This window comes from Colossoma macropomum, unplaced genomic scaffold, assembly GCF_904425465.1.
Source record: "Colossoma macropomum unplaced genomic scaffold, Colossoma_macropomum, whole genome shotgun sequence".
NCBI classification, from domain to species: domain Eukaryota; kingdom Metazoa; phylum Chordata; class Actinopteri; order Characiformes; family Serrasalmidae; genus Colossoma; species Colossoma macropomum.
Window position 1 is genome coordinate 38,631,215 of NW_023494784.1, and position 27,486 is coordinate 38,658,700.

At 37.6% G+C, this 27,486-nt stretch overlaps 1 protein-coding gene across 4 annotated transcripts in view; it reads left to right on the forward strand.

The window, feature by feature from the left end:
• Positions 1–27,486, forward strand: part of gtdc1 (glycosyltransferase-like domain containing 1) — a 72,500-nt gene that overhangs the window by 11,383 nt on the left and 33,631 nt on the right. For all 4 annotated transcript variants that reach the window (XM_036571324.1, XM_036571341.1, XM_036571333.1 and 1 more), the window contains 2 exons: positions 9,467–9,634; positions 14,195–14,368. In XM_036571324.1, coding sequence (XP_036427217.1) covers positions 9,467–9,634; positions 14,195–14,368 — 342 coding nt within the window. The remainder of the gene's footprint in view (positions 1–9,466; positions 9,635–14,194; positions 14,369–27,486) is intronic.

Here is a 27,486-nt window from a genome sequence, read left to right on the forward strand (position 1 = left end):
ATGGGTTAACACATTTTTACATGGTTAAATGCAAAATCTATATGCAGTCTATTTGATTCAGGGTTGAAAAATGATTAAAAATAAATTTCATGTTAAATAATGAACTATTATTAGGGCTAAATGGCACCCCAATCGTGGAATCATCCAACCGGTAATTTCTCAGGCTGTGTCGGCTCTAAGTATACAGTATATGTGTACACCACAACTAATAGTGGGCCTGTTGTCATATTTAGGTCAGCAGACTGTTTCTTGGTTGACAATTATTTTCTATGATGATTATTTTTTGCCGAGGCTGTGACTCATATTTTTAAAATGTAATTAGAAACTGGCGGAAACCTGTCTGGAAAATACCACAGATGTGTGAGAAAACGGATGCCTGCCTAATATTCAAAATCTCGTCAACTGGTTTGACAAAGCTTTTTCAAGGGAGAAAAACAGCTGGTGCCACTGTACTGTGAAGTAATGTCATTTTCCTGTACCAGTACAAAAAACATGCCTAATTACCACAGGGCAAAAGGAGCAAGAGCTGCTACCAAAATAGCACATTTCTCACATTGGTTTCATTGGTTGGGCTACAAGGTTGTGGTCTTCCTTTACTTTTTCTTCTGTTAGGTTTGTTAACTGGCTGTGTATCTTTACTTGTATTGAGGATTTGATAGAAAGTATAGAATATTAAATAACTGGAGTTTTCGGGGCATCTCTGCATCTTTATGTCAGCAGGATATAACCTGTAGGCCATAGTTTTGGAACGTTTAGCTTAACCTAAGAATAATTCATGGTCAATAAGTCAATGTACTTACTGAATAATAAGCTTTAGGAAGTAATAAGTGTGAGATGAAACATCTGATGACCAAACTCTGAAGACACTTACTGGTTAGTTGCTAATTTGTTGCATCAACATGTAATTATAATTGTGATCTCAGATGTCAGCTAAAAAAACATTTGTAAAGCTATTATAGCCAGTTTATAAAGCTGTCATTTTTATTTAGTCGGTACATTCACATTCAACTGGGAAAAAAAGGGAATTCCACCAGTATCTAAACATTTCTGCATAATTCAGTACTTCTGATGTAAACACAAATACTTCTTAGCTAAAACAGTGGTAAAACACACTGGTAAATTGGAGATAAATCTGAAAAAAACATTTCTTTGCGGACTATTTTATCCTACAGCATCCTATACATACCATAAAGCAATGTCTCAGCCATCAGGCAGCGTGTTTATAAAATTTTGACAGCAATCCAAGAGCTGTTTCTCCAGATTCACTCTGAAGATTCACCTATTTTTATGTGAAAAAAAGATTTTTTTCACTGGAAGTCTTTTTAGTTACTGAGTTCTGTGTATAGGTCACACCTGTCTTATTTGAATCCCCTCCTGGAGGCTTTAATGTAACACCGTTTGTAAGCATGTCGCTGTTTTCGGAAGAAAACCTCGTATCTCCAAAATGGTAACTTTACAGGAGAAGGAAACGAACATAATTGACTTTTAATGTAAGTCAACGGAAACAGAAATTTCCAAGCCATTTTGGGTCGTTTCTTTTGGTCTGTTCATCATGAAATTTACACACAGTGTAAAGGGTAACAGGCACTTTCAAATTATGTCAAAAACTGAAAAATGTCAAAAATGGAGATACGAGGTTTTCTTTCGACAACTCATAGTGAGACCTAGCCAGGCTAAAGTACAGCCTCTGCAAGACAGGGTTAGTTTCAAATTAGTTAAAACTAAACCTCCTAAATTAGATATTGAGAGAGGTCCTTGTTCTTCCACATAAATGCAAAACAGTTCGTTTTATGCACATGTTCATCAAATAATATATATTTAAATAATATATATTTAATTTTTTTGTATCGTTCTGATATTCGCTCTTTAACTTTGAGGTCAAAAATGAACTTGCCACATTTGGGACAGACACTTTTTTATTTCTTTTTTCTAATTTGTTGTTTGTGTTAATTTACCAGACTTTTTTTAGCTACTGTTACTACTAGCCCCTCTGTAAATAACCACACTTATGGGGTAAGTAGTACGTTTGCTCTTGCTCCACTCTTGACTGATTTGTTTCTAAGCGGTAGGTGCATTTGTAGCTGTTGTCGGAAGAAAACCTCGTATCTCCATTTTTGACGTTTTTTTCAGTTTTAAACATAATTTGAAAATGCCTGTTGCCTGTTAGATTGTGTGTAAATTTCATGATGAATGGACAAAACGAAATAACCCAGAATGAAAAAAATGGTTCCATTGACTTCCATTGAAGGTAAAGTGGGGTTTTTTCTTCTCCTGTAAAGTTCTCATTTTGGAGATACGAGCTTTTCTTTCGACAACAGCGATATGTACGTTGCTTGTATACAAAATCATTAATCTTGCTCAAATATATTTTTAAACTTATTAAGCAATAACCAAAATGTGTTGCCCCACTTTACACGACCATATTTTTTGGTGATGACTGGTTCCTGATCCTCTGCACGGATCTTGTATCGGGGGAAATCCACTGTCTATTTTGGTCAAGTGAAATAGGAAGCGAACCATATGGTCTATGGTCATTTTCGAGCTTCATTATATGCCCAAAATTTAGAATCCCTCATAGCTGCTACAACTTAACCACATTTCTCTTGCATATTTTATAATGGTCAGAGTCAACGAGGGACATTTTCTCCACTTCTGCAGTCTCACTAGACTCCTTTGCAGAGGAGGGAGAGCGATTTTCATATGCGCACAACCCAAAAATGCTTGCCTCATCTGTTTACTCATCAGTGTAGCCATGCAAACATCTCTGAGCTCTTGATTGTGGTTTGACATTTATATGATTTCAGAATAAGTTGCCTAAACAATTGGGTGGTTGAAATGATCAGTGCCTTTTTGACAGCTGTGGAAACGTATGCGCACATACTACGTTGTGATTTAAGCAAATGGCGCGAGATAAGATTGCAGAGCTAAAAGTCATTCTCACACACACCCCCCCCAAAGTCATCTTTCTTTTCCTCTTTCAACCTTGATTATTGTGAAAAGGTTGAAGTAGGCTTTGGGTTTCACCCGGGAAGTCTGTAGACAGCGAAGACCACACATATGCTAGTTTGAACGGAGCTTCCACGAAGCGAATTTGACGTAACTTGACATTACTTGTAGTTCCTCCATAGACACACACACAGGCAGGCATCTGATGGGACTTTCTCTCCCTCTCATCACTAACGGTGGGTGGGGAAAACCCTGCGCAAATCTAAAGCGCTGTCATTTCTTGTGCACTACGTATGCAGAAGAAAGCGTTAAAATAAACAGCTCCCAGCTTTACTTTAGGATAACCCGTGTGGGACCTTAGTTGGTGAGTAAGCTACAGACACCCATTGTCTATATCAACATTATGGCCATTTGAGCCAGCACAATATTTGCACATAGTCAGGCTTAATGAATAGTGATAGGCCGAATGAATAATTCACAAACTCCCTCTCTTGCTCCCAATGGTAATTATAGGAGGGGAAACATTCTACAGCTCGAGCATGCCAAGAGCAATGCTGATCTTTCCAAAACGGCACCTTTTTGGTCAAAACACTCTCATGCAATTAGGAATCTGACTAAGCAAACACAGTAACATAGCCACCCACCATGTCTGCTGTCCTACAGGTTGCCTTTGGACCCGAAACATCTGGTTTGGTTACGGTTAGTAGTTAGCGCTGGAAATAAATGGTGGGCGACAATTATGGTCTTGTGACAAGAGAGTGGAATCCTGCCTCTGCCAATAACAAATTGCTTTCAAGGATGGTATTTTAGAGCTCGAGACATACATCATCACCGGGGAAAAGATTCTCAGTAATTGAATGTAGCCGACAAACGGAAACAGTACTGAAAAACTAAACTCAGACAGAAGCGCACTGTAAGGAGAGAACGTACTTGAGTAGAAGTGAAAGTACGTCTTGAACAAACTACTCTAGTATGAGTAAAAAGTAGTTTTTAATTTTAAGACACACTCATATAAAGTGCTGTAAAATTGCGTTTTTTTTTTTTTTTTGCTGGTTGACTGGCTACATATTGGTGGGAGGAATAATATTGTGTGTGTGTAAACAGCAGCTGGCATTTTCAAATGATGTAAATAAATAAATGAATGAATTCATTAAAAAATGAGTAAACAAAATTGAGAGAAAAGAAAGAACATTTGCAGATCAAACAAAGAAGCTGCTGGTGTTCTCAGAACAACGGACTGACCACCCCAGAGTCCAGACCTCAACATCACTGAATGTGTTTTAGATTACTTGGATGGTGAAAAGCAGAAAAGCTGAAATTCAACCAAACAAACCACCTTCTAAGACTGAACTTTGTGGGGAAATATCCCTGCAGATTTCTTTTAAAAACTGAAAGCAAGTCTCTATATATATCTCACACACACACACACACACACACACACACACACACACACACACACAAACGAGTTTCATTCCAAAATATATAGAATATAATATATAATAGAATTTTTGAAAAGAAGCAATGGAAATGGAAAACACTATTGTATTATTGTATGTAATAAAGGTGGTATTATTCATAATATAGCAGGTGTTTATAACACCAAAAACACCACAAAACCATATATATATATATACGCACACACACGCGCACACACACACACACGCGCGCTCGCACACACACACACACACACACACACACATATATATTTATATATATATATATATATATATATATATATACACTATTTATAGTAGTATTGTATATGTATAAGGTGTTTGGATTATACTTAAAATATATTATTGCTCAGCCCAGTCAGATGTAACTAAATGAAAGGAGTGATCAACGAACACTGTGGAAGTTTAATGAGTGACATAACCAGCCTTTGTTTGCCAGTCTTGCTTGTAGGAAAGGAAGCAGAGTCATTGCAAAGCTATCTCCATTTCTAGAGAACTAGCTTTTGGCCACACAGTGACACCGCAGTGGAATTCGGGCCTGGGGAGGCATGTTTCAAATACAAGTCAGTCATTTTCTCAGTCCTGTGGGATTCGGACTTCTTTCAGAGTCAAAATTCCACAAGAGGAATCCACCTCTCTGGGCCGTAGTGGAAACTGTAACGATCAGAAATTCTGAACCCGTGCCCGTTTTTAGGGCGTGTATGTATATTGTTCGGAATCGGTGACTTTCACAGAGTTACAGAGTTAAATTAAAATGGGATGAATGATGACCCAAAAACTAACGATGAATGCTCATTATCTGTGTTATCGGTATCAAGGCTGTGGACATATATTTGAGTCTGTTTCGAGGAAAACCATGTGTGATGCCAGTTTAATGAATTTGATGTTCAGTTTAAAGGGGAATTCCACCAATTTTTCACAATATCTGCATAATTAAATTGTTAAGAGTCCTTCAGAGTGGTTTAATATGAAATTCTCTGTTCTAGAGAAACTTACCAATTCACAGTGGTGGTGATAGGAACCAGAGGTCTAAAGAGTTTAATGCTTTTAAGTTTAAAACTTTTTGGTTAGATAGTAAATGCCACTGTGCTCCCCTCACCCCATCATTACTTTCTCTTAACGAACAAGGACCGTATATTACCTGAATGCACCTTATATCTTCACATATTTACATGGCCCTGTTCTGTGACATTAAAGATAACTTATTGAGTGGGTGAGACTGTAAATTGTGGATGGTTGTCACATATTTAATTTTAATGGTGTTTAGTAAGATCTGTTATTTTTAAATAAGGATATAATGTAATAATAATAAAAAGTACCAGATTTTCAGATATGGCAGAAAATGTAATAAATTGACAGAATCAAACTTACTTCCCTGCAGGCCCACAGTAGCCATGGCTCTCTGTTTAAGAACACTGGGAAATATTAAATAAAATGGTTACAAATTTTTGCCTAAAACACTTTTTTTTATTTTCCTTTTTTTTCCCAGAGAGGTACATACAAGCATTGTACAGCAAAATAGTCCCAAAAGAAAACATTTTTCAATCACTGTTTCACCATCATCAACGTTACATATAAAAACTTAGATGACACGTGTAGGTTCACGGGTGGTTTTGGTGTTGTAGACATGTCAACCCCTGATTTCTGTTGCCACCATTGTAAAGATATAAGTCTGTAAGTTTCTGATTTGGCACTAAAAATGACAATTTTGTACAAAAAAAGTTTACAAGGTTGGTTTTTATCGTCAATTGTCAGGTAACAACAATTTATCAGCTCAAGTTGAATGAAAAAAAGTTTTGTCAACATTCATCAAGTGTTACAGACTATTTCCACAGCTAATGTTTTGAAGCTCTAAAACATTTTTTTTGCAAAAAATCATTGTAGCTAATGACTGATTCATGCATTCAATTTGGAAAACGAATGTTGGAGTTCCCCTTTAATACCTTTAGTACCTTGCTGATGCATGCATAGACACGTATATGCGCACCTGCGTTTCTAATCACACAGAAAAGACGTGTCAGATTTCGGTTTCACTCATCAGCTCAAGTTCAAAGGAAACCTAAGCATGTTTCATTAGTGCTGGACTGTGTTCCCTGGACAGTTTACAGTACGTTAATAAGGAATAGAGGCTTAAAAATAGTGAACCCTGATCTGCTCTGCTTCAGTGTCCTGTGTTGGTGTGGATACTGATGAAGGCATGGGACGGAACTGTAATCCGTCAACACTGCCACAGAGAGTTGGCTCTGTTTTAATGATCTGAGGCCGGTCCTGCAGCTCCTTCTGTAATGATGGAGGTTAGGGTTTGTGTAGGAGAGAAGGGTCCTAGATCAGTGTAAAAATGCAGCTTCAGCCCAGACCGTGTCATGGTCTTGAAGCTGCGGGCTCACCACTTCAAAGAGACTAGCTAGCAGGCAGGCAGCGTAGGCTCAGAGACAGAGAGCATGCGGCGAGGGGGGGTTGGGTTCATTTAGGGCGATGAGCGACGCAGCTTCAAAAGCTCATGGACTCCCCCTCCCAAAAGCTCTTAACGCAGACCGGGACCAGACCTTTACTGTGTGTCCCAAAGGGCTGATTATTGACCCTCAGTAATGCACCTAACCTAGCAATCTGAGACAAGCCGTTTACTTATTTATAGACGTGACTTGTTACGTGTTGGATTGTTACTGCCGTAAATGCATTTGAAGAACAGAATCTTCAACTGTTATTTATGAGGTTCAACCGAAAAGAAAGTAAACATATGTTAGACAAGAAATATTCATGAAGTTCAACTTTTAAACTAAATCCGAATCTGAATCAATCTGGAGCGATATGGCAAATAAGATTTTGATTTGAACAGTTTTTGATATTTGAAAATATGTACACCGCGATATATTTATATATATATATATATATATATATATATATATATATATATATAATGTATGTATGTGTGTGTGTGTGTGTATATATATATATATATATATATATGTGTAGTGCTGTTGTCGGAATAAAACCTTGTATCTCCAAAATGGTAACTTTACAGGAGAAGAAAAAAACCTACTTTACTTTTAATGTAAATCAATGGAACCAGATTTTTTACCCAAGTAATTTTGTGGCATTTCTTTTTGTCCATTCTTCATGAAATTTACACATAACAGAATATAAATAATAATAATAATAATTAAAAAAATGTGTGTGTGTGTGTGTGTGTGTGTGTGTGTGTATATATATATATATATATATATATATATATATATATGTATATGTGTATATATATATATATAAAGTATATAAAGTGTAACATCTTTAAAGTTTGAATATTTATTTAATATTTATATAATATTTAAAATATTATATATTAATGTTAAAAAATAATATGTAATTATAAAATACATATTTGTTTGTTGTGTGCAGCTAGCGTTAGCGCTGATTTATCTTTGTGTTTTAGATGTTTGAGATTCACTGTTGTGCCAGCTGACCTACAGAACAGTGACAAATTTGCATGTTCACTTAACTTTTTGTTTGAAGTATTTACAGTAGCTTGCAAAAGTGGCTGCAGAAATGTTTTTGCATAGTAAATACACTAAATGACATGAGAATAAATACAAATAATCCAGAAATGCTGTAAAAAGTAACAATTTTTTTTTAGTTATTAATAAGTTGGTTAGAAGAACACAAAAGGTTTCTGACTTCTTGTTGCACTCCAGCCATTGTATGGATTTGATGGATCTTAATTTAATGATGGATTGGTGAACACTGGGCTTCCTTGAGGAGAGCTTTGGAAATGGTTAAGATAACATGCCCACACACAGAACAGTCTCAATAGGTTGTTTGTTTTTTATTTGTATTTTTTATTTTAACTCCTGCACTTTAAGGTCACTTAACATGAGGTTTGTGGAAATACATACAATACTGTACACTCTTTGTTGATTCATTTAATTTCCATGCAAAACAGCTGTTAAGGTATTTTTCAAGTATTTTTCAGTGTCAGGAAAAAAATATGTTGAAAATGTATATTTAACAGAAAATTACACTGAAGCCTCAACAACTAAGTCATTTTTTCCTATATTTAGTGTGTCCACTCTGCCTTCATTACACCTTCCATCCTTTTCAGGAGACTCGATTTCAGTTTTTTTAAAGAAGTCTGCAGGTATTTTTCCACACCTTACAAAAAAAAATCAGTCTTTAAAGTTGGTTGCGTTTTCTGCTTCTCACCATTCAAGAAAGCCCAAACACATCCAATGATGTTGAGATCTGGGTGTGGTCAGTTTGTTGTTTTCAGAACCCCAGCAGTCAATTTCCTTTGTTTTTATAAAGATCTGAAGCAAAAGTGGAGCTTGACAGCTTTAAGTACTGCTTTGTTCACTGTCACCTGATGTGTTTTTCTGATGTTACAACAAGTGCTGTACAGTTAGTTGTAGGGAGTTCCAGTTCTCCATATCATTTAATAATGAGTACCACTTTACAATAAGACTACCCTTATACAAGGTTTATGAATGGATTAAAAAATAGTTTGTTAATGGTTATTAGGTCATAAACACTTCATTAATCATTAATAAGCAGCAAAAGTGAGCTGTTACATCTGATGAGTATGAATGTGTGCTGAAGCTGTCAGCTTTAACTGATGAAAAAGACAAAATAAGATCAGTAAACATAAAAATCTGAGGTTAAACAGTAAAATTGAATGAGGAGTTCACTATTAGGCAAACACAAGGTAACTATTGCCCTTTTTGTTTGTGTTGTGAGTGCTTATTAATGATTGTAAGGTCTTTAAGACCTAATTAACAACCATTAATAAACTCATTTTAAACCATTGATGAACGCTTCATAAGGGTAGTCTTATTTGAAAGTAGTATTTAATAATGTTTTAAACTCCTGTTTTCACTTAGTTTTCTTTGACTTTCTCATTCTTTATGCAAATGGATGATCTTGTTTCTAATCTCCTCAGAAATATCTCCTCAAATTGAATCCCTTGTCAATCATTCAATCAATCAAATACCCAGTTAGGTAAATGGATACCAAGATATCCATATATCAAAATCACCATGCTTATCCTTAATTTTGCTTCATTTTTCTCTTGCCGGCAGGGTTTTGTTTACCAGTTCGGTGCTTAATCTTGCTGAATTGGTGGCCCTGAGACCAGACCTCGCTTCTCTGAAGAAGATACTCTACTTCCATGAAAACCAGCTGATCTACCCCGTTCGTAAAAGCCAAGAGAGGGACTTCCAGTATGGTTACAACCAGATCCTGTCATGGTAATGCCATACATTACCTAGTTATGGTGGTTTAATTCTGTTTCAGTATTGCTGTTAACCAGCTGTGGTTTATATCGAGGTCATGCAGTCGGGTAAATTTCCAGTAAAGTGTATTCTCTTACCCTCAAGTGTACGAGCAATATTCACATAGTAATACAGTGAAGAATTTCAAAGTGGTGCAGATTGACTTTGGCTGTGCTCTACTAAATAGGCCTACTTTGTCATTAAAAGCATTAGCTGTCTTGTTGTGGTTGGTTAATTATGGCGTATATAATGGAGCTCTCACTCTTGAAGAACCCAAATATTTTAACTCATAATATCTTCATTAATCTAGATATGGCAATTAAGCACGAGTCTTTAAGGCTACTGTGTAATTGTTATGCATTATGATAGTTGTCTGTCAGGGCAACAGTTCAGACCCACTTTGCTTGCTTAGTTAAGTTCTGTGCTTGTTTATAATTATGACGATGTAGTGACATTTAAAAGCTCATGGCTTATGTCCTGCTAATTTGAATGCTAATCGAGGCACGTTGCGTGAGTCACTCTTTAAATCGGTGTTAATTTGTGTAACAATTGAAAACGTTGCCAGTTAGTGTTTGCTTTTATGTTTTATTGTATATAATTAGTATTGCTGGTTTTGCTCCGTATTGCTAATATGTTGACCGTGCATCTGAGATTTGCATGTTAGTGCTTTCATTTCCATTGTGTTCTTTGTTTTAATTAAACATCTGTAAATGATGAAATGTTGAAGTGAATAAAATGTGGGTGTAAATGTATACAGTGCCTTGTCAAACGTATTTGGACACCCTTTTTAATCGTAGACAGTATTAAATTGTCAGAAAATATGTTTCATGTTGAATTAAAACTAATTATTACACAATTAAAAGTTCATTTAAAAAAAAAAAAATGAAAGTGGGTAATACTGCTAGCCAAAGAGTCCTACTAATGGCACAGAGAGGATTACACATTGACCTATCCCAACTTCATGTTTTTAGAAATGTGTGGAGAGCCTTCGGTAATGCTGTTTAAAAATGCACCTATATTTAGGTCAGAAGAAAAAATTACAATGAAACATAGTAATGCGACACTTTGTGTGGAAAACGTAGTATTGATACAAGAAGTCTAGATATTTTATAATTTAATTATCAGTATTTTTAATAGGTGTTAAGCCTGTTGGTAGATAAATAGTATGCTAGATATTGTTTCCACATAAAAAGGTAAGTCCACACCAAAAATGTAGTGGTGGCCTTAGTAGGAGTGGTTAGATAGCATGGTGGATAACACGCTGCCCTCGGGACACCAGGGCTTGCTTCCCTCGTTTCCCCAATAAGAATGACATGACTGTACCAATAAGAGTCTTAAAAGTCAGACTTCTAACGCTACTTTACCCTTCTACTATAGTCACCCTGTGTAGTAGTGTTGCTAAATATGTATTTGTAGGAGAATGTGTTTGAAAATCAAAGTCTAATATTGGCTGAGCAATGCGGATGTCAACTCTCATAAACTTTTTTTTTTTAATGAACAGTGGAGCATAATTAAAGCATGTTGCCATGCATTGGTACCTCCTATCTCTTAAGTGTTGCATTGTCATTGTGTCATTGAAATCAGTGTCAAGATGTATGTTCTTTACGGATACCAAAGAGTTCTTGTGAAGATGGCCTAAATAGCACAAAATGCTAAATTGTTACACTGTAAAAAGTGGCTCGTCAAGTTTACTTAAAAAATTACTTCATGTGGTAACAATTAACTACTTTTATTCAACCTAAATAAATACTTTGAATGAACGATTGCTTGTTACCACATGAAGTAATTTTTTTAAGTAGCTACTTTGACGCGCCACTTTTTACAGTGTAACAATTTAGCATTTTGTGCTATTTAGGCCATCTTCACAAGAACTCTTTGGTATCCGTAAAGAACATACATCTTGACACTGATTTCAATGACACAATGACAGTGCAACACTTTTTAATGCATTTTTCTAGTTTGACCCCTCAAACCACCTATAGTAGTTCCAGGCTGGAACCCAGCCGCAGCACTACTGCGGCTTGTATGTTGCTATGTTGGAAACTGCAGTTGTAGCCGTCCTTTTCAAATACAGCTTTTAAATAGATTTAAAGTGCTACCTTCAGCAGACTACCGTGAATAGTGCTCGTGGGAGACCTATTGAAAAATCAATGAGCAGCAAACTAACAAAAGCAACAGCAAAGTGGAGCTCTAGTTCCCCTTGAGAACCTTCACTGTAAGAAGAATCCACGTGAGGCTATAGTCTCAGAGGAGTTGAGCCATTGTCTATATAAATGATAAATATGATATAGTGGTGTCAGCGAAGAAGAAGATGCGGGAGACATTGCGCTTTGAAGGCAAATGCTCTTTTATTGAAGAGGTAGCAAGAGAGAACTGCCGCTCAGCCCTAGCCGGGGTAGGTCAAGAAGCAGGCAGGTCACTTCTAGCCATACACTTTATCCTGACGGTAGGCATTGACACTGGACTAACTAGTCCACAGGCCAGCACAGTATAGCAGAAATAACGTGTGCATATAATCAAATTAAAAACAACAAATTATTTAAACTAAATGTCTCTCCTACCTTGAGCATGGCGCCTCCCACGGCAGCGCAAGCCAGTATCGGTACACTACAATATGTACACTCCTTAGTTGGAACACACAGCCACTGCGTTCACAAGATGAAAGTAATGTTTTTGGATTATTGAAAGTAATAAATACGTTCTAGTTAAGGATATTTTGTTTATTTGTATAGCTATAACCAAATGCACTGCTGTTTAAGTGTTTAGGGCAAGTGTTTGGCGCACAACACAAATGTGATTAATCATTAATAACTACACAAAACTGTGAATAATCACAATTAACTACAGAAAATGACGATTAATTGTGAGTAATTATTTTAATTATTGTAATTATGATTACTGGCCAAATTGCAGCATAAGCTATAGCAATATAGCACATCATATATCTTCATAAATGCTAAATCTATCCGGTGTCAACCAGAGGAGGATGGGTTCCCCTTCTGAGTCTTGTTTCCTCTCAAGGTTTCTTCCTCTTGCTGTTAGGGAGTTTTTCCTTGCCACTGTCGCCACTGGCGACGCTCATGCGGACTTGGACCCCGATTTTTCTGTAAAGCTGCTTTGTGACAACACCTGTTGTAAAATGCGCTATATAAATAAATTGGTAACACTTTACTTGAAGGGTGTCTACATAACACATTCATAACATCTTAATGTTTAAAGTAACGTTCATAAAACATACGTTTTACATGATGTTACTATAGACTACTATGTCATTTTACTGAGACATTTTTCAAAATAAAAGATCTCATTTTTTTATTCTGAAAAAGTATATTTTCAGTGCAACGCCTCATTTCTGGACAGCCAAAATAAAAATGACCCTGCTTTACCCCATTGGCCATTAGGTGCTTTGACACTTAGGCACAGGGTTAATTCAACAGTCTATTTGTTTTTGGTGAAAATGTTATTTCCTTAAGTTTAATGCTAACACTTTTATTTTTAGTGATGTTCTTCCTTGCTTATGGTATTGAAGAATGCACAAGTGTAATTGTGCATTGGTTAATTGACACTCTGAGGCTAAATATTGCACTGTTATCCTAAGAATTAATAAATTCTGTTTTGCCTTTACCTCAAAAGTGATGGAAGCTAACCAGACTTAAATGCGTATTATATGGATCTTTAAATTACAATGCAAAGTAGTCTACTTACTTTCATGTGGTTATCCAGCATCTACAGGGAATGGGTGAATGTTATGGTCCTTCATGCAATAAATTCCACCATCACACTAAAATTCAGTTAAATGATTGTTCCTAAGCATATTAATGAGTAATTTACTGTCCATGTAGTAAACACGCAAAGCAACAAATGCTTAAGAAAGAAGTGGAAAGTATAGGTGAAATATGAGTATCAAGCACTTCATTATCGAAAGGATAAAGTGAAGTTACTTTTATTTTGGCAATCCAGAAATGAGGGCTTTCACAGAAAATAATATACTTTTTTCCAAAATAAAAAATGAGGACTTTTATTTTGAAAAACATCTCAGTAAAATGACAGTGGTCCATATTCATAATGTCATGTAAAACACATACTTTATAAATGCTGATTTACACATTCATTAACATGTTATGAAGTGTTTATTTAAGCTGTTATGAGTGTGTTATGTAGACACTCTTCAAGTGAAGTGTTACCAATAAATTTGGCTTGACTGTAACGTTGCGATCAAACTAAGTATCGTGATAATATCATATCGTGGAGCCTCTAGTGATTCTTACTTCTAACTTAGTCTTCGTTGAATTTTCAGTACAAGTGTTCTTGCACTGCATTCCACATGTTCTCATGATATATGTTATACTGATATATTGGTATGATATATTGTATGTTATTGTAGTATAAATTCTACATTGTCGTTAAATTCAGTTTATAATTGCTATTATAATAAGTACGCAAGTTTTTTTTTTTTTCTAAAAGCCGAACATGTATAAACACCTTTTCACTCTCATCCAACATGATACTTTCTTTTCCTCCATCTCGTCTCTCCAGCTTGGTCGCGGACGTGGTGGTGTTCAACTCGGCCTTCAACATGGACTTCTTCCTGTCCTCTATCTCCACCTTCATGAAGACCATGCCTGACCACCGGCCCAAAGGCTTGGACCAGCTCATCCGGCCCAAGTGCAGAGTGCTGTATTTCCCCATCCGATTCGCCGATGTCACAAGGTCTGTCCTCTCACCCTTCCACCTCACCCCCCTCCCCCTCACCCCCCACCTCCCTCTGCAGCCTTCAATTTGCCTTCTAGGGATCACCGCTCCACTGATGAAAAAAAAAAAAAAAGAAGAGAGAAAAGAAAAGCTGGCGAGTTCATTTTTAATCCGCCCCCAAAAGCTGATCGAGTATGCAAGCGTGGTTAATGGCAAGTGGGCAAAGTTGTGTAAGAAAGTGATTAGAATAGACAGCTTTAATATCCTGTGCTTGACACACTCCTGCTGCAAGACACACACACACGGGCTCGTGGCTCACGCGCTGGATCGTCAGTGTTCAGCACAGGATTATGGCCGGATTTCAGTATGTGTTACAGCCACAATGAAGCAGTGCGTTCATTTCTGCTGTACTTGCAACAGAGAGTAAATGTTTGGACTTTATTAGTATGTCTTATCTGGATTTGCATCTTTGTTTGCAGTTTCATCAGTATCCTGATAAGCAGCGGAAGACGGCTTTAGAGATTGTTAAAAATTTGTGAAGATTTTCACTCCCCAGTTCTTCTTCTCTCTCTGTTTGAAAAGCAAATAGGTTTGACTTCCAGGACCTTCCTGAGGTCATTCGCTTTACAGGGAAGCGTTTGCTTATCATTCACACTGTCATTCATGTTGATGCTGTAGTGAGAATCGTATGCAGTGTGTTTGTACATAAATTCCATCGGTTTTGAGTGATTAGTGATGGATGATAAGGTTTTTTTTTAATCATTATTTGTGTATCTTCACTGTCAGTATTTTTTTTTTACATCATTTGAACACGTGAGCTGCCCTTTACAGTCTGTGCAAATTTTATGATGAATGGACCAATAGAAATGCTCCAAAATTGCTTGGGATAAAATCTCTTTACATGAACTTTTTGCCCCCTTCTTTAAACTTATCATTTTTGAGATTATGATTTTGTGTTTATTTATATTTTTTTTTTGGACATTGACAATAAATTAGGGCTTCAACTAATAATTATTTCCATTGTCAAGGAGTCCAGTATGATTAATTGAAATCAGTTAACTGGGAAAAAAAAGTTTAGTTATTAGTTTTTTCAGTAATTGACAAACGTTGAACATTATTTTATTAAAAAAGGAAACTACAAACATGATTTCTCTTTTTGTGCAGTGCTATTTCACACATAGTACTGTACAAAAACACCTAAGCAAGCTTTTAAAAGCTTTTATCTTGATAATATTGGCCATGTGACCATATTGTTAAAATTAAATTCACACATACATTAATGCAGTAAAAAGTAACAAGAATTTCTTGCATTTATTTTTTGTTTTTAAGAAATTTTATCTCAGATTAATGGATGATAAGTACAAATAATACGAATCTGCCACAAGCAGAGGTTTGGAAATGGTTAAATGAACATGTTAACATACATAAAATCACTGTCTTGTATTAATGCTATTTATATTCATTCTATAATAAGTTTTATGATTATGATGACTAACTTTTTAAATCTAACTTTTGCTTAGTCCTGTAATTTGCGAGAAAACAAAATAACTTTTATTAAGGACTAAGCAACAGATCTTCTGCTGGAAAACACTTTTAAACAGAAACAATAAAGGAACAAATAATTTTTCCCACTAATGATAAAGCAAAGGTAAGCTAATTAGGTCCTGTGTGGTCAGTAACACCATAACCATATCAAACTTGATATTACTGACCACAGCCTAGTTATCAGTCATGTTACATGCCTGAGTCCTGAAGCTCAACACAGCAAAATAGCACGTACACTCGGTCAGCGCTTTTCAGAAGAAAAACCCAGAAAATGGACCTTTAAAAATCTCCACTCTGCAGAAGATTTTCCAAAAGCTCAGTTTTCAGTGACCTTGGAGAGGAGACCAAAACACAGAGAAAATAATTGTTTTCGAGAAGTAACCATGGTAACGGAATAGCATGGTTTACCCATGCAGTCTAGAAGAGCGATTTCAAAATACAAACTCATCCCTTCAGCCAGCATTGTTTATTTTTTTATTTACTAAATGAAGCTGAGTGAAAAGCACACAGTGATATGCTCTGTGGGCTTTTGTGCATTTAGTGTCTGGCTTACTCACCATGCTGAGCTTCTGCAGTGGATGCAGTTTGTTTCCTGCACATGCGTAACGGTCATGATGTCATGCAAGGTGAGCTTGAGTCTGGGTCGTACGCTGCAGTCTCCTCTGTGTATATTTTTGATGAAATGTTAGACGGAACCATAAGAATTGATGAGCAAACGGATTGATAACAAGATTCATCAGTTTAATCGAATCTTCCTGTTATTTTTCATTGCTATTGGAACAAACCCATATCTGAAAAAAAGCATCTTTATAGCAGAAGGAAAGAAAAACTTGCTTTCAGAATCATTTTGGAACATTTCTATTGATCTGTTTGTTATGAAATTTTGATACAGTGTAAATATTTAAATTAGGTTTCAAATTATGGAAAAAAAAATAAAAGTAGCAAAACTGAAGATGCAAGGTTTTGTTCCGACAGTGACAATATACTTAATTGTACAGAGCCCCGCTGGTGACATCCTGTATAAATAAAAATAATGCGTGGCCATGACTTAGTAAGGCATGGGAACGAGATAATTAAGCCGTGGCCATGAGATCCTAATGCATGGCCACAACTTAGTAAGTCGTGGGAATGAGATAATTAAGCCTTGACCACAGCTTAATAATGCCTTATTAAGCTGTGGTCAAGGCTTAATTATCTCATTCCCGTTCCCACGCCTTACTAAGCCCTGGCCACGACTAAATTATCTTGTTCCCATGCCTTTCTAAGTCGTGGCCACGCGTTATTTTTATTTTTGCGGGATGCCACCAGCAGGGCTCTGTATAATTGTATACTTCATCTAGTATTTTGCACACTTCATTATCACTTTAATCAAATAAGATGTTTGTTTCCTTCTCTGTACAATCAAAAGGCAGCATGTTGCCCTCAGAGACGTAATCAAGTGATCTGAAAGTCACTCTGCACAGCTTTTTTGTTGCAGATTAGCTCCAGAATGCGCCTTATGAACTGTCATCTCGGATAAGCAAGCAAGGGTGGTGCTTTTTGATCAGTTCAAAATAAAGCTGAAAGTTAGTCTTCCAGCAGCGACGCCGCAGACAGGGCTGCTCCTTATTAGAACCGTAATGGAGATCAGCCGGAACCAGAACGGCAACCAGTCCTGACTCGTCCGTTTGAAATCTTCTTCTAAAAGTGAGATTGAGTGATATTGATTTTGGAGTGCTGTAATCAGTTCTTCTCATAACATTCAATACCATGCACTCCTTTTCTGACCAAAGTAAACTTTTTGGACATTTTTCATACTTAAAGAAAAGTTGTTATTGTCTGTATTCTGCTACTGTGTAAATGCTTTCTACACATATAGCAGGGCTGCCCATACTGGGGCCCTCAGGCCAGAGTTGTAAGAATGTAAGAATGTTTGATTTAGCCCATCGGAAAGCTGCCCAACCCCCTACTTCCTATGCCGATGAGAGAACATGTATTTGAACTTATTTTGTAGTACTTTTATTAGTGAAAAATGTTGTGCCTTGTATGTAAATCAGCCGCTGGTGTATTGTAAAGAATGCAGATTCTCCACAATCGAATCTTGTTGAAATTTGAAATTTCATGATGCGTTGAATTGTTTGTTGTGGAATCGTAGTTTAATCAAATGTAATCAAATTTGAGATTTACATCCCGAGTATGTATGGGATGTTGTTTATGTCAGTGCAATCATGTACATAGAGGGCTGTGCAAAAGTCAGAGACCACGCTTCCTTTATTTAATGTAAACTCAAAACAGCCTTTAAGTACAAGTTAATCATTTTTCAGGAGATTAAATAGAAGATTATCTGCTTGCATAAGGAAGGAAAACATCAAAGGAAAATAGGTGAAAAAACAGAAGTTGCCAAAACTGGAGTTAAATAAAAAAAGATTAAAAGCTACAGAGAAACACACTAACAACTAGCAAGACCTGGTAGACAAAACTGTCCCCATCAGATAAACATCACTTAAAGCTTTCATCTTTGAGAGAGAGGAGAAAATCAAGCATTTGAACAATGGATTGGCCACCCAGACCTCTGCATCACTAAATATTTGTGGGATTATTTGGATTGTGAGAAGCAGAAAATGAAAACAATTCTAAGACTGAACGTTGGAGGTTTGGAAAAAGATCCCTGCAGATTTCTTGATGAAAGTAAGTCTACCAAAATAGATGGACACAATAAATGCTAAAAAAAAAGGTATTATGTTTATTTGTTGATGCTTTTGTATAATGTTATCTTAAAGATAGGAAAGGTTTCGTGGTTTTGCTTTATAAACCATTTTTTGACTTATTTTTTTTTATCATTGTGTTCTTGAAGGTGGAGTTTACACACAGAAGAAACATCAGTGCTATAGTAATACCACTTTTATTAGAGAAATAAAAATGTTTTCCATTATACATCAGCTGTTATTCTTTCCAAAATTGTTACACATGGCATTTTGGAATAAAACTCTTAATATCTTAAAATCTAATATTTTTTGACACAAAAATAGCTTTATGGCCGTTTTGACTGGAAGTGAAATAACTGATTGGTGGCTTCTGACTTTTGCACAGTACTGAATTGTCATTGTGGTAACAAAACTTTGTATCTCTGTGATAATAACTTGATAGGGGAAAGAAAAAAAACGTTCTTGAATGTAAAACGTTTACTTAACATTAATTCTTTTGGTTTGTTTGTCTTGAAATGGATGTCTGATAAAAAAAAAGGAAAGCGTTATGAGATTTTGGTATGACAGCGATGATGTATTGTTCTTAGAAAGTAATCGATGCTATGAGAAAGTTCTTAATGTTTTATACTACTGTTTGGCAGTTATTGAGAATAAAATGTATGAACCACTGCTGCTAAGTTCAAGCAAGTTCTTGTGCTCTCCTTTAAACCTCGTCTCGTTCTGCTGCTCGCTCCAATTGTGCCCTGAATCCGACGCAGTAGACCAAAGTACTCAGTGTTGTGAACAGGCTTGCAGTGTGTTGTGAGTAATTATTTAAGCCGGACCCCGAGGCGGCCGTGTTGATGGCAGTGTGGGCTAAAGTCTGCCTGGGGTAGCCTGTGACGGGGGGCTGCGGAGACTGAGATTTTATTTGGGTGCAGCTCAGCTTGTGTGACTGGCCACGTTCAACTGGCCTTAGTTTATTCTTAGTTATGAATCATGGGCTTTATTTGGGCTGAGAGAGCGTTATGTAGATAACCCACATTCGTGTTGGATATCCTCGGACATACCAGTGTTTAAATGTGTGTGTGTTTTTGTTTTTTTGTTTTTGTTTTTTTCCTTTTCTCAAAGGGACATTTCAATGCATGTGATGTTCTAAACCCGTGATCAAAAAATAATCGAATTGCTGTGGAATTGTGGTTAATGATTAAAACTTGTCATTGTCCAGAAATAGCTTAGGATACATTGTCAAAAAACCAGAGTCTAGCAGAGTCTGCAGTGACATTGCACTTTTTTGTTGTCATGTGTTGTAATTGTGGTTTTTGTCATGTGCTTTAAAGGAGCATTTTTTTGCGTTTAAATTTAATTTTGCGATCGTTATGAGATTTTCCATTGCTTGCAAATATGTGTGTCCTTTTCAGTGGGTCACACCCGTGGTGTTTCTAATACTTTCTAAATCAGGTTTAGAAGTTTCTAGCCAGACTGGCTCTCATGCCAAATTCATCAGATCATCCTAGGGTTTATTTTTGCTGCAAAAGCCACGAGTATGTTTTTGCGTGTATGGTTGTGCTTGGATACAGGCCCAAATGTTGCCTCTGTAAAAATGTGGGTTAAAATGACATTAGTTGTGTTTGTCCACATGAGTGAGTGTGTGCGGGAGTGTGTGTGTGTGTGTGTGTGTGTGTGTATCACTGTAAGTGAGCTGACACTGATGACGCAGGGCTCTCGCCTACAGTGTTTCTCAGCTCATTTTCAGATGGTAATTCGCCCCGTCCACAGCAAGCTCACAGAGTGTAAGGAAGCGATTATATGCATGGCCGGCCATCCGTCAACACGCCTGAGGTTCACAACCAACTTTGTTCAAAGCCTTTGGAAAAAGAAGTGTGTGTGTGTGTGTGTGTGTATGTGTGTATATATATGTATGTATATATGTACACACACATACATATTACTGTGCAAAAGTCAGAGACCAACCTTCATTTCCGTACATTTTCCAGGAAATATTTCTGATATTAAATATTTAAATATTTATGAGAAGATTAGATGCAGAGCTGCAGAGAAAATGGGACTCCTAACAACAACCATCTGCAAGATCTGGTAGACACCAAAACTGTCCCCATCAGATAAACAGCACTTACAGCTTTCATCTTTGAGAGAGAGGAGAAAATCAAGCTGCTTCAGATCTTCAGGTGTTTCTGTCCATCCTTCCACTGTGAGAAGACGACTCAGCACTATGGGTCTGAAAGGATGTGTAGCTGTTCAAGAAGGAAGTAGACAAATCAAACAAAAAAGCTGCTGGTGTTCTCAGAGCAATAGACAGACCACCCCAGAGTCCAGACCTCAACATCATTGAATGTGTTTGGGATTATTTGGATTGTGAGAAGCTAAATGTGCAGCTAACTTCTAAGACTGAACTTTGGAGTTGTGGAAAAATGCAGGTTTCTTTGAAAAACACAAAGTGAGTCCCCTGAAAAGAACGGAAGCGGTAATAAAGGTAAAGACACACTGAATACTGAGAAAATGGTGTGTAGTTGTCAAGGCTTCTTTGTGATTTTCTGTTAGATATGATTTCTGCTGTTTTTTCCTGATTATGAAAAATGAATAACTTGTACTTAATGGCTGTTTTGACAGGACATTAAATGACTTGAAGGGTGGTCTCTGATTTTTTGCACAACTGTATTTGAATAATGACAACTGAGAATATTAACTGTTATCAGAATCATTCATTAAAAGTTTATATCAGTCACAAAATATTTATATTGGGACCTAGTTCTGACCTGAACACGAAGCTTTTGAGCTTTGACATATCAGTCTGTCTTGTTCATTTCCTTATTGTTTTTACTCCTAAATGGCATTCAAATTTCACTAGAAATGCAATACATTTGACTTTGTCATTAAATGAGCCTTTAGTGCTGCCCTGATCATAAAGTCTGTTATTTACCAGTGACAGTCGAGATCCTAGCACAATCAGCCTCATCAAGGCTTCACAGTCTCTTGGTAGGACTCCGTTGTCTGGAAAGACAGGTTTTCATTAGCCTATTTAACTTGATGCAGATAACCGAAGCCACTTTTAAAAGTTGGTGAGGAAAAAGAGCGCTTTTTTGGCTGCTTTTTAAACGCAGTTTCAAAGCCATTGATGTGACTCTCCAAGGAGTGGCCTGCCTCCAATGACTGACTCGTGGAATGATTCTGTTACTGAAGCAGATGGCAGGATATCCTGCTGCAGAGATTCCTTCAGCGAGGAAACAGCCAGTGGATATTATATGCCTTCGCTCCCTTATCAAAGTTGCACAATAGCAAAGTTGGAAAGTTAAATCCAGGCCTTTTGGACACAGCTTAAAACTAGTCCTAGACAACTTTGGGCATTCAAATACGATTCTCTGTTCCAAGTCTAAGACTAAGCCTAATCGGTTTTGGGAAGCCAGACAAATTTATGCAAAAAATTCAGCGTCGGTCATCAAAATGCAGCGTGTCTTTCCCGTCTCGCTGAATGTTTTGCGCCTTGTTTCACTTACTGAGGTGTAGTGCATGATGTACATTAACTCTCTGTAGCTTGTGCAATATTGAATTTGATTTATCAGCTTTCGGGGCAACACTGTGCATCGCAGTGATTTCACAGCTGGACGTTTTGCAACATTGCGGATGTTCTACCATTTGATTTATTTGTTGTGCTTATCCACCGCATCCTGAAAGGTGTGACCACTTGCAGTTGTCCAGCACATATATATCAAGTGCTGCCATGATCTCAGCCCTGGCATGATGACATAATTTTCAGGCGGTTTATGCTTGCGGTATTTCCATGTGGATCGCCACAGATGAAGATCACAAAGATCGACGTCTTCTGCAGCTCCAGACAATGCTCCTCTCCCTGATGGTTACTAGTGACCAGCATGTGGCCTGATTGGAGGTCAGGAACACTTATCAACTTGGCCCTGGAACACGAAAATCCTCACACGCCACATCACTCATCCTCACAGTCTTTTGATTGCTCTGAAGCCATAATGCGGTTGGAGCGAGGAGATGAAGAGCTGGACTTTCTTAATCAAACCGCCAAGCGTTTAATCTGGTCGGTGAAACATCTGGCGGGCACCTTTTCTCATTTGTTTCGTTGACATTAGATTGCACCTCCTTCGCGCTTTCAGGATCGGCCCGAAAAAAGAGGGTTAGATCTCCGAGCTCGTGGCACGAGGGCTCCTCAGCGTGTGCCCTGTGAAAATAATCCGACGGTTAAAAACCCGAAGGTATGGCATGCTTCTGATCTCCAGCTCGCATGTGCCAAGGAACGAGCCACAATTGAGTCCATATGGTGCTTTGAAGTGCTGGGAGCAAACCGTGATAAATAGGAATGAAGCAAGGATAAGGAGCAAAACACCAGCTTGAGAGATTTGTCCTAAGCGAGTGGCGAGTAGCCATGGTTTTCAGAATGATATAATCATGACAAACAGGTATTTACAAAACAAAAGTAACAACTGATGAATCTTTTGTAACTTGCGGAGTTGTTCCTTTGTTTGTGCCCGATGAGGTGGAATATTGAACCATGTTGAAAGGCGTTCCTTGGGCATTCTGTTTTCCACATTCGCTGGAAAAGTAAAGGCCTCGTACTTGTGTGCCTGTGAGTTTTCAAATGGTCAGGCCAAATGATTTGCCCAAGCTTCCAATGATTTGCCACTATGGAGCTCATCCCATCATTTTCGCTCAAAAGAAAAAATCTCTAGCATACAATACTTTACAAAAGCTTACACTATCAAATTCACTTGATTTGCAGTCAGAACAGCCATTAAGTAGAATTTGTTTTTCGGTTTCAGGGAAAATTGCAGGAAAATTACACATAAACCTCGACAACTACATATTCAATGTTCAGACCCATGGTGCTGAGTCGTCTTCTCACAGTGGAAGGATGGACAGAAACACCTGTGGATGTTTTCAGATCTGAAGCAGCTTGATTTTCTCCTCTCTCTCAAAGATGAAAGCTATAAGTGCTGTTTATCTGATGGGGACAGTTTTGATGGTCTACCGGGTCTTCCAGGTGGTTGTTAGGAGTCCTGTTTTGTGTTTAGCTTTTGATCACTTTTTGTTCTCCAGTTTTGGAAATTCCTGTTTTTTCACTTGTTTTCCATTCACTTTCTCCTTCCTAATACAAAAAGATATGTCTCTATCTAACCTCCTCAGGCATGTCTCCTAAAAAAATGAATAACTTGTACTTAATGGCTGTTTTTGACTGAAAATTGAATAAACAAACCTGAAATAATAAATGAAATGGTCTCTGACTTTGGCACAGTGCTGTATACTCACCAAGTCTTTCACTGTTATAGTATATACAGGAGAAGGCAAAAACACTCTTACCTGTCAATGTAAGTTAATGAAAAGATTTTTAAGAAGGGCCAAGCAATAAAAAGAGACTTTAAACAATAAGAAACCCTACAGAGCCTTACTTTATTCCTATTCCTATTGAGGAAGCATTTGAAAAGGCTTCTTAAAAAGAAAAAAAGAACACTAAGTGGCTATGTTTGTCTATCAAGCTGTTGTTTCTTACTGTAAGAGAGACAAGTAGAACAAAGCAGTAAGCCTTGAGAGGCTGTGGGTTACTGCGATTTTATCACAGGATGGGTGCTCTTGCCTAAAAATCCCTTCCTTGTGATAAAATCGCAGTAACGCACAGCCTCAAGTGGCTTATTCCTTTTATAAAACAGCAGACAGCATAAAATATGATAAAATTCACAAATTTTCAGAAAGTCATTTAAGTTATTATTAATAATAGTCAACATAAATATTCTGCCAAGAAATGTAGTTCCTTTAGAGTATGATATTGTTGCCAAGCAACCACGGACCGGTGAATGAGGAAAAGAACTTTTGGTTGCCCATCGTTGTATATTGCGGTCATTTCAAGATTTTTTTTTTACGTTTTTGTCGTTTAAGAGTGAACATATGATAACACAGCACTGTTTAATGCAAAAACAGTCGCTTTATAAGTACTTTTTGGTCACCAAATTACCACCGTGAGTCTTATTTAGCACCAATCCAGCGGCGCCCTCTTCTCACGCTGGGGCTGAATCTCAAACAGCTCCCTGCTCCCTACATAGTGCACTACGTAGGAATTTAAATACTGGATCCTGCAGCCCAACAGTGCAACAATTAGCTAAGAAATAGTCATTAGGATCTCAGACACATCCATATTCGATAAATGATGCACTGTTTGGCTGTAGAGGCTAAAATTACTAAACTTTCGTAGCTAGCACACTATTTAGGAGGTACAGAGCCTTTTGGGATTCAACCTGGGTTTGACGGTACTACTGACTGAAGCACGAACATTTGAAGCATATAATCCATTCAGATGACATTTTTTAGACTACTCTTTTACACTAATCGTAGTGTGTCATAGTGCTAATCATACTGTAAGTACTTTAATTCAAGTCTGTGATATTAATGATGGAGTTGTTTAGGCTGTTGGCTATCTTTTAGCCTGTTAGCTAGCTGACCAGACTAGTTCTAGTTAAGAACATAAGTCGCCAGCCCCTCCTTCGAACCTCAGCCAGATTTTAGGACTGGAACTATCTGTTTTCTAATCTAAAATTATACATCATCATGACTGCTAATTATGGCTGGTTTATAAAGAAGAGAAGATTAATTGATTTTTTTGAGAATGTTTAATTGAGGAATTGTGACAGGAGCACTGATAGAAAGTGACATAATAGTACTTGCACTGTATGCAGTGGGAGTGACTTGTGCCCAGAGTGGAAATGCGTCCTGACTCTTGCATGCAGAGTGCTTGTGCTGTGTCTGTTTAGTGTTGTGTCTGACGTGCAAATCCTGTCTGTCGGATAGAAAGATGGAAAGCGATTGTGTCGTGTGTTATATTTTGTAAGGCACATCTATTTATTCATTTGCATAATAGTTCTAAACCTCTGATGTGCCCGGGTCGCAAAGTTCAGGTTCCATTAGAAGTTTTCAGCATGATAAGAGCCTGCTGCAAATTGACAGATGTTGTGGCTTATGCAATTGTGTCAAAATCTGCTTGTTCCATGTCAGATTTGGGAGGCCATATGCATATTACGTAAAGTCATTCCAGCATCTTTTCACAACCTGATGCCGTGGCTGGTATCATTGGCGTTAGAGAGATCTACAGCCTCCCCCATGGCCACTTAGTTCTATTCTCACTGCAGTGACCTGTAGTTTTACTTCACTGTCAGTCTTTGTCATTGAAGTTCGTTCTCCGCAGAGCCTTAGAGGTACGCTTCCTGACGTCACGTTCTAACGCACCACGGCGAAGGCGATGTTTCCGGGCCAGGGTGGGTGGAGGGAGTCTTGCCGTTCTGACTACGAGGTCACTTCGAAATGATGAATGTGGATGTTAATGTGCGGTAATGACCTTCTCCGGCCACTTCTCGGAGGCCTCTCTTCAGGTCCCCCGTGCCCGTAATGTTAGACCTCTGTCAAGCCACCCTACAGAATCCTGTTATGATGAGATTAATGATGGCGATGGTACAGTCCCAACGTCGCCCTCGACCACATTAAATCCCCGCACGATCGCTCTCTTTTGTTCAGCAGGCGTGGAGCGTTGAGTCACCCTGAGAGTTGTTTTTTCTTTTTTTTTGTTAGCCCAGTTTGCAACTCTGCCCAAACTGCAGGTCTCGCCCCAGAGACCGAGCCTGACTCGTGTCCAGCTCTCTCACTTTCTGAGCTATTGCGTCGGCCAACCTCAAGATCAATGGCATTTTTCATTAGCCTGGGAAAGAGAAACCGCCTGTGATTATTGCCAATAAAGGAAATTAGATCAAATGATTTTTGACTTTGATTTTTTTTTCCCTCCCTCTTTTGCCCCACCATCCTTTCACATTTAATCAAACGTGAGGTAAAGTCATCACTGAAATTGCTGTTGATTTATAAATAAGCTAATTGGTGGCATTCTCTTTAAGTACCCCTCTCTGCCGGTGGACACGGCGCAGCTTTTATTGCCTAGTCAAAACCTCCTCGTGTAATTTTCAAAATGGGCCTTGAAATGAAATTTTCCTCAGAGCTTGCGAAGCAGCTCCATCGCTCACGACTCTCCATAAGCACCTTCTTGTCATCTCTTTAGTTTAGCGTTCCTCAGGCCGGCTCTCCTGTCCACATCTGTTGGCTAGGTTATCCATCCAGTAACTCTGTTCTGGTGCTTCTATCAGTGGCTGAGATGGGGCTGTTGAGTGGCTGCTGTTGATGTTTAGTCTTCTGAAGTTGGTAGGAGAACTTGAGGTTTATCATTAAGTAAAAGCGCTGTGTGGAATGTTCCAGTTCAGAATGGCAACCTTGCCTATGTGGTTTCTTTTACCGTATGACATTGTTATCTGTACGAAAAATGAAAAAAATGAAAGTGTCTGCTTCTACTGATTTAGCTATGCGATATGCTGTTGTTGGTTGTTATAGATGGGAGCGTGTCATGCTGTGTCAGAAACCACAGGCAAGTGTAGGCACATGTGGTGGCAAATTTTCAACAACAGTTTGGATTCCTTAACACTGATATGCAATACTGTAAACCTCATTGAAGGGTGAGGGGGGTATTTTAATCATTCAATTGTTTAATACTTTAGTGTTTAAAAAGAATAAACCCATATCTCTGCCTTGGGCTAAGTTGGTGAAACTTCGGTTAAACTACTGACTTGTACTCTCTGTTTATATTTTTATAAGTAAGAATATACCGCTGTGATGTAAGACTTTTATTATATTTTTAATGCCCTATATTCTGAATATATATAAGAAACCAATCTAGAATCTTCTGTCTTGCATGCTGCATATCACTGAACATAAAATATCAACAGCAGAAATTAGAAATTATTACCAAGCTGGGAAGGTGAAGGCTAACACATGCTTAATATTAATAATAATGATAATAATAATAGTAATAATAATAATATATGTAATGTTTACATATGTAGCACCTTTCAAACATTGAAA